Source organism: Anastrepha obliqua, chromosome 5 (assembly GCF_027943255.1).
Source record: "Anastrepha obliqua isolate idAnaObli1 chromosome 5, idAnaObli1_1.0, whole genome shotgun sequence".
NCBI classification, from domain to species: domain Eukaryota; kingdom Metazoa; phylum Arthropoda; class Insecta; order Diptera; family Tephritidae; genus Anastrepha; species Anastrepha obliqua.
Genome location: NC_072896.1, coordinates 53,881,266 through 53,896,077, shown reverse-complemented (window position 1 = coordinate 53,896,077; position 14,812 = coordinate 53,881,266). Strand labels below are relative to the sequence as shown.

At 40.7% G+C, this 14,812-nt stretch overlaps 1 protein-coding gene across 3 annotated transcripts in view; it reads right to left on the bottom strand.

Annotated features, from left to right (window-relative positions):
- Nucleotides 1-2,252: 2,252 nt before the first annotated feature.
- The window catches only part of LOC129249146 (GTPase-activating protein CdGAPr), a 97,483-nt gene continuing 84,923 nt past the window's right edge, over nucleotides 2,253-14,812 (bottom strand). For all 3 annotated transcript variants that reach the window (XM_054888799.1, XM_054888800.1, XM_054888801.1), the window contains 4 exons: nucleotides 12,840-14,735; nucleotides 12,331-12,763; nucleotides 7,990-10,514; nucleotides 2,253-4,709 (listed from right to left, as the gene is read on the bottom strand). In XM_054888799.1, the coding sequence (XP_054744774.1) occupies nucleotides 4,634-4,709; nucleotides 7,990-10,514; nucleotides 12,331-12,763; nucleotides 12,840-14,735 (4,930 nt within the window). In that variant the 3' untranslated portion in view covers nucleotides 2,253-4,633. The remainder of the gene's footprint in view (nucleotides 4,710-7,989; nucleotides 10,515-12,330; nucleotides 12,764-12,839; nucleotides 14,736-14,812) is intronic.

Here is a 14,812-nt window from a genome sequence, read left to right as displayed (position 1 = left end):
ACAGGGCCCGCCATCTATCGTTACGGATTTGAACTAGGTATTATTTGAAGAATGGTAACACTTAGCTGTCATCAGATTTGACAGAAAATTAGTTTTATTCTTCCGCTGAACGAAAATGGTTGTGTATACGCTCAAAGGACAGACCACCCAATGCGTTTTCGCTTCGCTTCATGGGCTTGGGATCGACTTGAAGAAGATGAAGACTTTTACCGAAAAATCATCAGCTCATTTCCATCTGGGCGGGTATGTTAACAAGCAAAATTGCCGCATTTGGGGCTCAGAAAACCCGCACGCACTCGAAGAAAAGCCGATGCATTCACAACGAGTCACTGTTTGGTGCGGATTTTGGTCGAGAGGCATCATTGGTCCATTTTTCTTCGAAAATGAGCGAGGAGTGGCCGTAACCGTCAATGGAGAGCGTTACCGGGCCATGTTGAACGAATTTTTCTTCCGAGAAATTGAAGAGGAGGATATTGGTGGCATTTGGTTCCAACAAGATGGCGCTACTTGCCACACAGGGAATGCTACGATCAATCTTTTGCGCACTGTCTTCGAAGATCGCATTATCAGCCGAAATTCTGATATCGTTTGGCCGCCTCGGAGCTGCGATTTGACGCCGTTGGATTATTATCTTTGGGGTGCTGTCAAAGACCAGTGTTATGCCAACAAACCAGCAACAATTGATGCACTGAAAACCAACATACGCGATGTCATAGCTGAAATACAGCCGCATACAATCGGAAATGTGTTGAAAAATTGGTCCGATCGTATGGGATGGTGCATGGCTAGCCGAGACAGCCATATGAATGAAGTTGTGTTCCATCATTAACCGGAAGGATTGTACTTCAAAATAAAAAAAAAACAGTTTGGAAAAATATTGAGTAGTTTCTTTTTTATAGCATTTTTAATTCCGTAAAGTTATATGGCGGACCCTTTTGTTGTCAATTTCGCCGTACTTTCCGAATGGCAAAAGTAAAAAGTTACCAGTTTTTGTACAGTCCGGCATGGCATACGACGGCAGGTAGGTGGTGCCTTCGACTCAAGTGCACATAATTTATTTTGCTGTCAGTCAAATTCGTTGCCGCAACGGACCCCTTGTGACGGGTCTATTACTCCTTGAAGAACAATTGTCGACAAAATTTTGCCACAAGAATAAATGCTGAGAATTTGTATATGCAGGATTTTGCGCGTAGAGTTCGGTAAGTGAAACTGCGCCATCACTTTCCAAATTTGAGAATTTTCAGATCAGTATAAAAAAAGATAGATACGATAGAAACAAAATACTATAAGAATAATCAGCATTGACCGCTCTGGCAAAATTTGATGCTTGTTAGCTTGCAATGCTTGGATGTTCCCATAGTTCTTAAAGGTGTGATTGCACAATAAATGAAGAACGCCAAATTGTTTGTGTAAAACTATATATGTAAGCATATATTTTGTGATATTGTCATCTTAGAAATAAATTAAATAAAAAATGCTGAATACAAATAGTTAATAATGTGAACTTAATGAGTAAATTTACATTAAAAATGCATTTGTATGTATATATGCATGTATGTAAATGTATATGTAGGTATGTTTAAATTTTTTTAAAAATAAATATATCAAAATGCTATACATTCGCATCAATTATTAACAACATATTAAAAAATCTAATTGAAAAAAAAAACACAGAGGTTAACTTAAAATATTTTATAAAATGTCTTAACAAAAGGCCGCAAATACGAGTAATAATATAACATATGAATACATGGCTGTATGTACGTATGCCTATATATGTTTGCTTTTATTTATGTAGAGTAGATAAATACTAGCGCATGAAAAAATTGCTATATGCAAACTTTTGTAATGCGCTGTAATGGAGTGATAGTTGTAGTGTGTGAATGCCAGCATGCCGTTGTTGTTGTAACATAATATAGTAATACCTTCCATACAAACTTTTGATAAATGTTGTTGAAGTGACAGCAATTGGCTGAATTCATAAGTATAAACCTGGTTCAATGTGGTAATTTAAAGCCGACTGCTGTCTTGCCAGGGTTTAGCTGCTAATTGCCGGCATTGAGGCAACCAGCCCTTGTAGATAATATTTTTTTAATTTTTGTGGAAGAAAATCAATGATTTTGAACAATACTTTCATTTTCGTCTAAAAGTGAAATTTTTAATATAATATTATATATGCCGATTTGGAAAATTAAAAAAAAATTTCAAAAAAAAATGTAAGAATTTTGTAGTTTCCACAAATTTAATATGCATACAATAAGAAAAACATTCTAGCTACACATTTTTTCTGATTATATACCAATTTGGAAAATTTCGAAGAATAAGTTCTAAAAAATCTAAGAATGTGTTTAAAAAAGCCTCTTACTTCAAACAAAATTTCATGTATGTAAAGGGCGATCAGATTGGAGGTACTTTCCCGGTTTTTGTGACAGAACACGCATAACTACCGTTAAACTAAATACACAATTTCTCCACTATTCATTGACATTTCACCAACGTTTACAAACGGTACAAATGTATTACGAAATTACAAAAAGTGTTCATCGCGCGCGCAGGCCAACATATAATATGGTGTACAGCCATGAGGCCCATTTTTGGCTTAATGGCTATGTCAATAAGCAAAAGTACCGCATTTTGGCTGAAGACCAACCCAAAGATATTCCACAACAGCCATTACTTCCATTGGAAACTACTGTTTGAAGCGGCCTATGGGGTGAAGGAATCATCAGCCAATATTTCTTCAAATACGAGGCAGGCGCCACTGTAACAGTGAATGGCGAACGCTTTGGTAAACGACTTTTTGATGCCGAAAATTGAAGCACGTGATTTCCACAACATTTCGTTCTAACAAGAAGCTACTAGCGCTACTTGCCATACAGTCAGACAACCCGCGAAAGAATGGATTTACTGCGTCGTTGTTTCGGTGAGCAATTTATCTCTCGTCTCACCTCAGACCAGTGGATTGGCCGCCAAGATCGTGTGATATCACACATTTGGACTTTTATGTGTGTGGGTATGTAAATTCTCAGTACTTTGTGGATAAACTAGCTTCGCTTGAGGCATTGGAAGCCAACATTATTAAATTTATTCACCAGATACCGACCGATATGTTCCAGCGAGTCGCGAGTCATTCAAAATTGGTAATTGCGGACAACATTTGAAAGGGATTATTTTTAAAAACTAAGTGTGATAATTGGTTCTACACAAAATTAATAAAGATTACCCAATAAATTTGAATGTTCGTTCTTTTATTCAATTTACATTTCGATACCTCTAAATTGATCGACCTTTACATAAAATGAATTAAGTTTTATTAAAAACCTTAGACGCTTTACCACAAAAATAATTTTTTTTTAAATACTTTGTAAAATAATATTTTCTCACAAATTTTCTTTTTACAAAGTATTTAAAATTTTTTTTTAAGTTTTATAAATTTAGGAATTAGCATGCAATCGTTGGCTCTACTACTAGTTTTCGTATACTCGGCGTTTTTATGTATGTATGCATGTATGGGTGAAATCTAAGTGAAGTGGAGTTGAACTATAATTTGATACGATTTTTTTGAATGCAACTTTAAACACATTTCACTCAATGCAGGATTTTATGGGGTGTTCCGATTTTTAATTTTCATATCTTAACTCACTTTTGTTTAAACATTTATTATATAACGGTGTCTCATAAAAAATATTTTTTTTGTTTTTTTTTTTAATCTTAACTAATTTATTTTTATAAAATAATTTAACACAACTAATACATATGTATAAACAGAAATGCTCTTTTGTCTCGTTATTACTGTTTTACCGTTATTCTCATTCAAGTTTTACATTACCCTGCCAACGAAAATTGGCTGCTTCATTCGAAATGCATTAATTTCTTAAATTTAATCAATGTCTTATTTTTTCTTTGGATAATTTTTAATATGCAGTTATAATATTAAAAAAATTAATAATAATAATAGTTTATTTTCTTCATAAAATTATTAGCCGCAACGCTTAATTTCACAAGCAATCCATACATACAAATTTATAATATAAATCAAATTTATTTTAAATTAATTATCTTTCCTCATAAAATTTAATTTCATGTTTCTTAGCAAATTTAACATAAAATTTAAGAAAATCGTCGCACACAATAATTAATTTTAATTTTCTACATAGTAAATGTCAAGTTTTTTTAGCATAGCATAGAATTTATTATTTCAATTTTGCAATTTCTTTTTTTGTTTTTAGCTTTTGTTGCTTTGTCAAAGTAAATTTGGCTAGAAAAAATGTTATAAATGGTTTTCAAGCCATCATATTTGATTACATACAACTTCTTGCACTTCTTTCTTCATCCGTTAGTATTACGTAAAAAAAAAATTCACCTTTTTAATTACAATCATAATTTTTTTTGCAAATTACATGCGCACACACTCAGTTTTTCATATATTTTCAAGTTCAATATTTATGTGCTACATATTGTAGCATGATTGTTATGTTGTTCTTGTATTCTAGTAAAGACCTAGTACGAAGAGGTGTGTATGTAGGTATGTTCTTTTTTATGTATAATATTATATTGAGTGTATGTATGTATGCATGTGTAGCTATGACATAAAGTAATATATTATACGTTTAACGTTTTCAACTTATTATTATTACGAATTTTGTGAACGTGACTCAAACATCGCCGTCATATCACGTATGGAAAATTGTGGTGAGATCTTCTCACGTCTGCAAATATACAAAAAACAAGAACACATTAGTATTAATTTTTTACTCTTAAATAGATTATACAAAATTATTGCAATAGATTTTGCTTATACAAGGTGAAAGTGAAATAAAACCGATTGGAGCTTTGTTCTGATAACTCCGAGTTCATTCAAAATACTCCCCTCTGGCCTCGAAGCACTGTTTTGCGCGATCTAAAAGCTTTTCGAAAGAGTGTTTCAGGGCATTGACCGGAATGTCCTGCAAGATGTCGGTACATGCTTTTTGGATGGTCTCTATGGACGCAAAACGTTTTCCTTTTACGGTCAAATGCAATTTTCCGAACAGGTAGAAGTCACAGGGAGCCCTATCAGGCGAATGCGGTGAGTGATTGATGGTTAAAATGTGATTTTTGATCAAAAAATCAGTCACAAGACATGGTGCATTTTCATGCAATAAGCGCCAGCTTCGCAGTATTCAGGGCGAATTCGACGAATGCGATGCAAAAAACGCCTTTCATTACTGTTGAACTTCTTCATCTCGGACCTTCCCCCACTATCTGATAGTTTACGGATCTCTCATGCTGATATATAATAAAGGGTTTTTCAATAAGGGCGGGTAGATGTTGAAATGGAATGTCGTGGCGTTTGCTGTGTGGCACGTAGCACCGTCCTCTTAGAACCACATGTCGCCTGGTCCATATGGTTCAATATGGGCCATAAGAAAATGGGCGCGCAACGTTTGCGTTAATGAACACTCATTTTGATAATAAAGTTTTATCATTTGAACGTGCTGTTCAATCGTGTAACTCGCCATGTTGATTTGGCATAAACAACTGAATAATAAACAAAAGATTTGACAGATGTCACCAAAACAAAATGGCTGCCACAGGGCGCCAAAATCGACCCACGCCAATTCAAAACCCCTTTATAACGGGTGATTTTTTAGCTATTATCTTTTTAAACAGTTGGTTTAAACAGCTGACGCACGTTTCGTGTTTTGTTTCACTGTCAAACATCTTCAGTTTGGTCTATAATTTAACCATGAATCGTCTTACAAACGAACAACGCTTGCAAATCATTGAATTTTTATTATAAAAATGCGTGTTCTGTTAAGAAAGTTTATCGCGCACTTCTTCCATTTTATGGTCAGTTTAATCGACCCACTGAAGCGGCTATTCGAGCTATTCTGACTAAATTTAGAACCAAATTTACATTATTGGACATCAAACCACCAACACGCTTACGTAGAGTGCGAACTGAAGAAAATATCGCACCTGTATCGGCCAGTGTTAATGATGACCATCAATTATCGATTCGTCGCCGTTCGCAGCAATTGGGCCTCTGTTACGCAACAACGTGGAAAATTTTACGAAAGGATTTAGGTGTGAAGCCTTTCAAAATACAGCTGTTGGAAGAATTGAAGCCGAACGAGCTACCGCAACGCAGAATTTTTGGTGAATGGGGTCTTGGAAAGTTGGCCGAAGATCAACTTTTTTATCGAAAAATTGTATTCAGCGACGAAGCTCACTTTTGGATCAATGGGTACGTAAATAAGCAGAATTGTCGATTTTGGAGTGAAGATCAGCCAGGAGAATTGCAAGAGCTACCAATGTATCCAGAAAAGGTCACAGTTTGGTGCGGTTTATGGGCTGGAAGTATCATTGGACCGTACTTCTTCAAATATGCTGCGAATCGTAACGTAACTGTGAATGGTGAACGCTACCGTGAAATGATATCCAACTTTTTTTTGCCCAAAATGCAAGAGCTTGACTTGCACGACATGTGGTTTCAGCAAGACGGTGCCACATGCCACACAGCACGCGTAACGATGGACTTGTTGAGAGACGAGTTCGGTGAACATTTTATTTCCCGTTCGGGACATGTCAATTGGCCACACAGATCGTGCGATACACCGCCTTTATATTATTTTTTGTGGGGATATGTTAAAGCTCATGTCTATTCAGACAAGCCTGCTTCAATTAACGCATTGGAAGACAACATTAAAGCATTTATATGTGAGATATCGTCCGAAATATTGGAAAGAGTATGCCAAAATTGGACTAAGCGGATGGACCATTTTAAGCGTAGTCGCGGTCAACCTTTGCATGAAATAATCTTCAAACATTAAATTATATGGACCGTACTATCGATTTAAATAAATTTCATGCATTTTTCTGAATTTTACGTGTTTTTTTTTTAAACTTTCCTATAGCTCTTAAAAAATCACCCTTTAGATATATTTCCCGTGGTTCCAAGAAGGAGGTTCAGAGGAACAATAGCTGATAGCTATTCGATAACGGTATCCGGTTAAGACATTGATGAGTTCTGTTTAGGAGCGTAAAGGATTAACTATCTGAACTTTTTCGATGCCGCATCAATATCGACTTCAAATAACTCGGAAATTTAAGCGGTTACTTTCGATAGGTTATATTTCCTTATCATATGCAATGTCAGTCGTAACCACACCATATAGCCACAATAAAGTTCTCAAATAGCTAGTCGGCAGTGGTTGGAGTAAAGGCGTTGAATACTAAGCAGTATCAGTTTGGTCGCCTGGGGTCAGTAAGATACAGTGGATCTCAGTGCAGCACAGACCTGTCAGAAGACCGCACTTAGGACTGCAATGGAGCCTATTTTGATGCCCTTAGAACTTCACCCATACAGTGAAGGGTATATGGTCTTTAAGCAGTTTTTTCTGGGATGTTAACGCAGGGGCTATCCACGTAAACAACTTCAGGAAGCTAACATGATAATTAGGTACAAGGATACATCCTGGAGAAGAAAGACCGAGTTTAAGCAATTTTACGACAACCGCTGGACCCGAAAGACTATCGGCAGGCATATTTATCGAAAGACATAAAACATCTTCATCAACTCTCGCTCCATTAATGATGTAAATGGAGACCAACTACACCACATGGCAAACGCAGCACATGAGAAGCCTCCAGAGACGCTCACGTAACACTGCGTCAATTACGTTCTGGGTATTGCATCACGTTAAATTTCTAAGCCTACCGCCACATGACCTCGATGACAACACTTTGTGGAGCCTCGACTTAGGCACGGCTTAGTAAAGTTTCTAAAACAAAAATATGCTAATATAGATTATTACATCTTGCATCCTAAGAGCTCGAAATGACGTTCAGTCCCATTGCATGAATTTCCATCGGTTTGCGAGATGTTATTTTCGAAAGGATCTCAGTTTAGATATTTGCAACGAAACAAGCGCTTAGAATTTTTTTTTTATAAATTCTGTAAATCCTTTGAGAATTAAATTCTTAAAGCATATCTATAATACTTACGTTGAGGTTAGACTTTGCCGACTGGTCGACAATGCCGCAACACTCCCCACTCCGCTAGCGCCATTACTGCTGCCACCCGCCAACTCACTCCTACTATTACGTTCGCGTGCTGCCGCGGTTACTACTATCGACCCCGCCGTTCCATTTGCTAACTCAAAACTTTTCCTTTCAAATTTTTGTACAGTAGCACGCGCTGAAAACTCCTCCTGTGGCGGAGCTTTCTTTGAAAAATTCACATTTACTGCCGACGATGTCGTCGTATTGGTTGTAGGTGCGACTTCGTTTGTTGTGAGCACTGCGTTGGTGGGGGCATTTGCGTTTGAATTGCAATTATTTGTAGCAGCTGCAGCCGTTGTTGTTGATGGTGTAGTATTTAAATCATTTTGATTCTTTTCATCGGAAATGCTACGCACACGAGGAGCATGCAACGTGCTCTCCGAACCAGCGAGTAGACGTGCACGACCCAGCAATTCCTTTACATTCTCATTTTCCTGTTGTAGAGCACGCATGTCACCGCGTGATTTCGATTTTACTCGCAACGATTCAGGTGCATTAAATTTGTCATCATCCTTGTGTGAGGATGTGTGTAGATCGGTTTTGGAGCGCGACTTGAAGTTCGCCGTATCGCCGCGATACTTTTGTGTCAGTTGCTGACGACGTTCCTCTTTAATTTTATCAATGCGCTCGCGGTCGAGTTTGACACCTGATAGCACTTTGAGGCTATTGGTCGATAGATTCAAATTTGAGTTACTCAGATCGCTTGCGCTGGCATTAATGGCGGATGATGTTGAGTTTGCTGAGCCCACAGATTGCTGTGTTGGCGTATTCACATTATTTTGTATGAGCGAAATGCGATTCTCAGTGGTTGGCGTGATTTTCAGCTCAGCTGTTTCATAATCGTTTTCTAACGCTTCGTCCGCCGCAGCGTGATTGTAACTCTTTTCCGGCTTGAGCGCAGCTGGTGGCGTCGCCTTTTCACTTTTCGTTAAACAAATCTCTTCGGTTATTGGTATGCCGGGCAAGCGCTTTGGCGGATTTAGTGTTTTCGGGCGCGTAAAATCGAAACTCTTGCGCCGGTTAGTTACCTCAGCCAAATCGGGTAGCTGTTGGCTACTACGCGTGCTCAACTCTTGCAGATGCTTTGAGCCGAACTCGCGCACGAAAGCATTCTCATCTAAGGAACGCGTTATTTGCTGTGACTTCGTCAGTTTTTGTTTGTTGCTCGGGTTCGAGGCATCCTTTGCTGTAGACTGCTCGGCATTTGATGTGAGGCTCGATTGCGAAGCTTTCAGTTCAGCCACCGCGCTTGTGTGTTTCTTAATCGAACTGCGAAAGCTGAAGTCAAAGGCAGGCAGCTGCTCGACGGGCGAACTTTCGAACTTGGTAGCAAGCTCCTTGACACTAAAATTTGATGGGGATTTACGTGCTGAGTTTTCGATGATCCCTGCGCTGTGTGGCGGCTCGAGCTCAAGCTCTTGCGCGTTTGCACTGGCAAATTCTTCACCCAGCGCTTTTGTTGTCAACGCAACATCCGTATCCGTTTTTACACTATCTAAACTGTCCAGCTCCAACTTGTCTGATGAGACTTCCTGTTTCGCTTTTTCTTCTACATTTTTCAACTGCTCGCCTAACATATTTTCATAGATGCTTTTTGGCTTGCGCATTTCCACATTTTCATATAGTAAACGCTCCTCTTCAGTTTCAGAGGGTTCCTCCAAACTATCCAAATTACTAGACTCGCCACCCATTTGGATATCGACTTCGCAGTCTTTCGTCTCGATATCTCCACGGTCCCTCTTTTTGTTACCCAGTAGTGGTATATTTTCGTAAGCGCCAAAATCTTGCATCTCATTTTCATTGGTCTCTTTCAGACTCTCAAGCGCCAAGCCGCTTTTGCGCTCATCGCTCAATAGCTGATTCACCTCGGTCACAGAATTTCGAAAGAACTTCACTTGCTCATACACTATATTCTCATCAAAGCTTGTTTCCAATAACGGTCCCTTGGCCTTTGTCTTCTCACGCATCACAGCAAATGATTTGGTCGGCAATTCCTCACGTGGACTGCGCATGTTGTAGGTGATGCTGATTGTAGCACGTATTGGGCTCGTTGGGCCGCCTATTGGAGGTGGTTTTTGTGCGCCTAATAAAGGTGAAGTCATATTGCTGGGTGTATTCTCATATTCTTCATACGCTGGCGAGTCCGCCTCGGTTTCGATAAGCGAATGCATACTGGACTGGCGTTGCAGGTTCTGATAGCCGAATTCGCTGGGCGTCACCGACTGACTAGTGTTGTCTGTAAAATTGGAGTTATTTGGCGAAGGAATGAGTTGTTGTGCGAGTTCTCGCTGTCTATTGTAGGGTAGCGTAGATGCATGTCCAGCACCACCATTTCCACCGGCATCTACATTATCGGTGGTCATCTTGGAGCTCAGCGGCTGTAAATCGAGTGAGAGTTCTCGTTTGAGGGCATGCATGTCACGCCGTTCTGGATGTGAGACGTGTGTGATGTTAGAATGTGAGGTGAACTGCTGGGAGAGATCGCGAGATATATATTGAATTTAAAATTTTTTAACTATAATGAATTCATTGAAAGTTACATATTCTTAATCCTCCTGCTTCGTACCTCTAACTTATCCTGATCTTTTGACAAATTTAGCTGATTCTTTAACTGTTTAATTTTATGAAATATTTGTGAGAGCTGGTTAAATTATGAAAGAACCTGTGCTTTGTTAAAATTATAGAGAGTAGAGCCAGAGATCAGACGGTGATAAGGTGAATTCAGCTCAGGAGTCAGCCAAGCTTACTCGTACAAACGGTTCGCTCTTCCAATCGAGTGTTGTTCAGACGACAATGAAGCAACATGTGCATAGGTTGTGCTGATTTTTCTTGCATCACCAACTCAATTCCAGTGCACTTGGTGAAGACACCCGAACGATGACTGATTTACGGTGGTGTTAGCCGCTTGCTAATGAAGTTCATCAGGTTTTTAATATCAATGCCTGCTATATCAGCAGGCGTAGAAAAGAGATGAGAGCCAAGATACTTAAATATTAGCCCCGCGAAAGCAGGGCAGTTAAGGAGAAAGAGCTGAGATTATTCCACCGCATCCTCCATACAACTAACGCAAAAAGTATTCAAACTAATGCCAAGTCTCACAGCTTATACACTCTGCGGCTAATGTCCTGAGAGAGCACCCACGAAATTTGAGAGCTGAGATTTTGTTAATCTCAGGAGATCCCTCGAGCGCCTCCGATCCACTCATGACCAGAAAGATTTCGCGACCTGAGTTGACGCGAAGCCCACAGGTAATCAGCGGGATTCCAATACTCTCGTTTCGTCTGGTAACTACCTCACAGGTGCCTGTCTAGCCTCGCAGTTTCCTACAATGTCGTGAAAGAATACGGATGAAATCGTTTGCTGGGAGTATACGTCCTTTGTAATATTATTATGAAACGTGCTGAGGATAGCTTGGGCTTGGCTGTATGGTTTTTGGAGCGACGAACTGTTTTTGTTGGTTTTTAGAATCTGAACTCTTTTAGCTCCTTTTCTAGAGCCCACTCAAGGTGGATCAAGTTATTGTTGAGAGGAGTAGGTATTTGAAATCACCTGTCGCTGCATAAGGGACTGATTTTAATGAACCAAATAGGACTAGAATGGTTATTACATGGTTACAACTAATTTATCGCTTTCTAAGTACCGTAAAATGGTTTCCTTATTCTCGACTCATGTAATAATAAGACTGCATTCCTACTGCAGAGTTTATTAGTTAAATTAGAGCTATGCACTAAGGAAGAGGAATAGCTGTTGACTGTGAACCTATTGAATTGAGAATAGCTATGGCTCGAACATCCCTTTCGGGTGTTTGGTTGAGCTACACCTTCATTTGTTGTGTATCTTGATGATGTTCCACAAATGAAAGGTGCTGTGGAGGTTTTTGTGCCGGATGTGAAAGGCAGATGGTTTTTATGAGCTTTTTCATGGCAAAAGTAGACTCAGAAGTTTGCCATTGCTTGCCCAGGGGCGACCACTATAAGAAAACTTTTTCTTTCATGTAGAGTTTCATGTCCACAGTAAGTTTCAAGCCCGATCCCTATCGAATAGTATTCACGCACAAACCTTTCGGCTACGGCGGCGAATTGAGGATAGATGATAAAATAAGTTAGGACTGCCGACTGGGACATTACCTAATAAGAAGTTAGAGAGTAAAATTTTGATGAATTATGTGGAGGTGTCCCAGAATAAAATAAGTTTCATCGGACTGTCGCTGAGCGGAAATGTGCTTACTTCTACTGCTAGTGGCAACAACTTACAAAAATAAATACCGAAAACAAAGTTACTCACATTACAGCTGCCAAGACTTTCGTGCGAGGTGCCCATACAACTACTGGAGTCTACACCTAATAATAATGGCTGCTGTTGCTGATGGTGTGAAGATGTTCCAGATAGTGCCGACAAACCGGACATTGCGGAGGTCACCATCAGTGGTTCTAAATCATACTGTGGTGTATTTACGGCCGAACTATTCTCCGAACTGGTATCGCCAACTAAAAGTGAGTAGCGAGGACTCTGCATCGGCGACGAAGGTGTAACCGAAATTTTTGAACGTTCCATTTCTGATTTGGCATCTTTGGTTATCTCATTGGAGTTGCTGCGTAATATCAGCGAATTTAGCGCCTCGTTGGCATGAGCGTTGCAATAGCTGTTACGATTTCTTGGACGCATCAAATCGGGTAGATTCTTGAGAGCATGGGTATGATGGTTGTAGTTTGTGTTTCTATATAGAGAAAAATTAATAATATTTCTTATGAATTTATGCATTCGTAACTACTTGTTATGTCAATGTCACTCACCTGCCATAAGGTACTTGTGTAATGCTCTCCAGTTCACGTTTGGCGTACAGCTCGTCTTCGAATTGCATGCGCGCAGCGGCATCTTTCGACGAAAAGCGGCGCTCATTGCTTATACCCGAGCCGGGATAGCTAAAACGTTCTTTAAATGAATCCTGATCCTTACGTTTAGCTCCTAACTGCACTGTTGGATAGCTGTATCGTGTATTAATGATACTACCTCCGGCTGCGGCGGCCGCTGCGGCACCGGCGGATGTTTTCTTATCACCGCTCTTGGTACTAAGCCCATATTTCTTTTCGAATTGAGCCGCCTTAGCACTGACGGCATCTTGCAATTTGTTGGTGCTTTCCGTTGAACTATACAGTGAGTTTTTGGATAATGCTGACTTGGGTGGCGCATGCACTTGAACGCTAGCATACAGTGTCTGTGGATTGGCTATGGCATGCTCGGGTGTGCCGCAGTCAATGAATTGTATATCGGATAATTGATCCTCCAGCTTGTATCGTTTGCAACAGCTCTCATCGCTGGAGAGATGAGCGTGATGTTCGTGACAGGCCACCTCGTTGCCGGCAGCATCGAGCATTACACCTACGCCTGCTGGTACTCCAGCTACACCGGTGCCTTGTTGTGCCCAATTGTGCGCGAGTGCCGAAGCAGCGCTTGGCGATAGATGCAAATTTAGACGTGGTTGCTTTTTGGGACTCGGATTCACGCTATTCGTTTGACTGGAGAATTCCTCGGGGCGCGCACGCAATATGCGTCGTGAAGCTGCGCCCGACGATGGCGGTATATTCTCCTTGCCAACACGTGGAGAACTTACCAGCGACTCACTCTCGGAGAAGATGCGCATCTCTGGCTCTTCGCGGTCGAAGTTCAAACCAAGTTCTGAGAGCTCACGCGAAGGGCAAGTGGTTACGTGCCCGCGTTGTGGCGACTGCAGCAGATCGAAATAGGAGTCATGCGAGACTGAGCGCGAGTGGCCAGCAGTTCGCAGGCTGTCGATGGAGTTCGAGCGCACACATACTTCCATTGGCTTGCCAGACACTTCGTCTCGTCGACTGCTAGTCTCAAATAGCTCAATCGATTTCGTTTTTTCCTGTTTGTGCAATGCTTTGCCAACCTTACCGGCGTTCGTAATGATTAAATCCGCCTCAGCAAAGGTGACCTGTGTGTGGCTACCATCTTTATGACGCGCTGGCGGCGTATCACTGACGCCTACTGCACCCACAGCGACACCAGTCTTCATATCATGCCCGCCATTACTTATCGGTCGCTGATTGCGTGTGAAAAGCGATTTCCATGAATGCGTTTTCCGTTTTTGCCAGCTACGTGGCACGGATAACACTGTGTGGTATTTGTCGGGCAGGCTGGAGGGCCCACCACCAACCTCAATATATGAACCAATATTGGCCGCATTGCTGGCCACCATATTAATTGGCATCGAAGTCTTCATATCGAGGCCATCGATGCGTGAGTGGCGCTCCTGTGCTTCTTCCAAACTTATTAGTTTCGGTCCGCCTGTGCTAAGGCTTTTTGGACGCTCCATATAGGTGAGCGATTGATCGTGTTCTCGTTGTTCAACCAGCAAGCTCTCACAATCTGTTAAAGAATCCAGACGCGTCTCGTTGGCCGGTGTGGCGCCTGCTGTCGCGATGTAACTCAATCGCACATTCATGTCATCGAAGGCGTCGAAAATATTGTGACAATTGCGTATCAGGTACTCAGTGACAACGGCTTGTACGCCTACACCGCGCAGAGCGGCCACTCCGCCAGACTCCAGTGCTGGAGAGCGTAGTAAATTTGGGGCCCAGACAATCGCAAGATTCTTGTCAGTCATGCTGGTGCGTGCAGAATGCTGCGAGATTCGATTCAGATGCTCAGCCAAATATTTGAGAGTGCTAAGATGAAAAAGGGGATATAAATATTAGAAGAGAGGATACAAAAAAATGTCCCAAAGTTTTCTAGAAAAATGCGA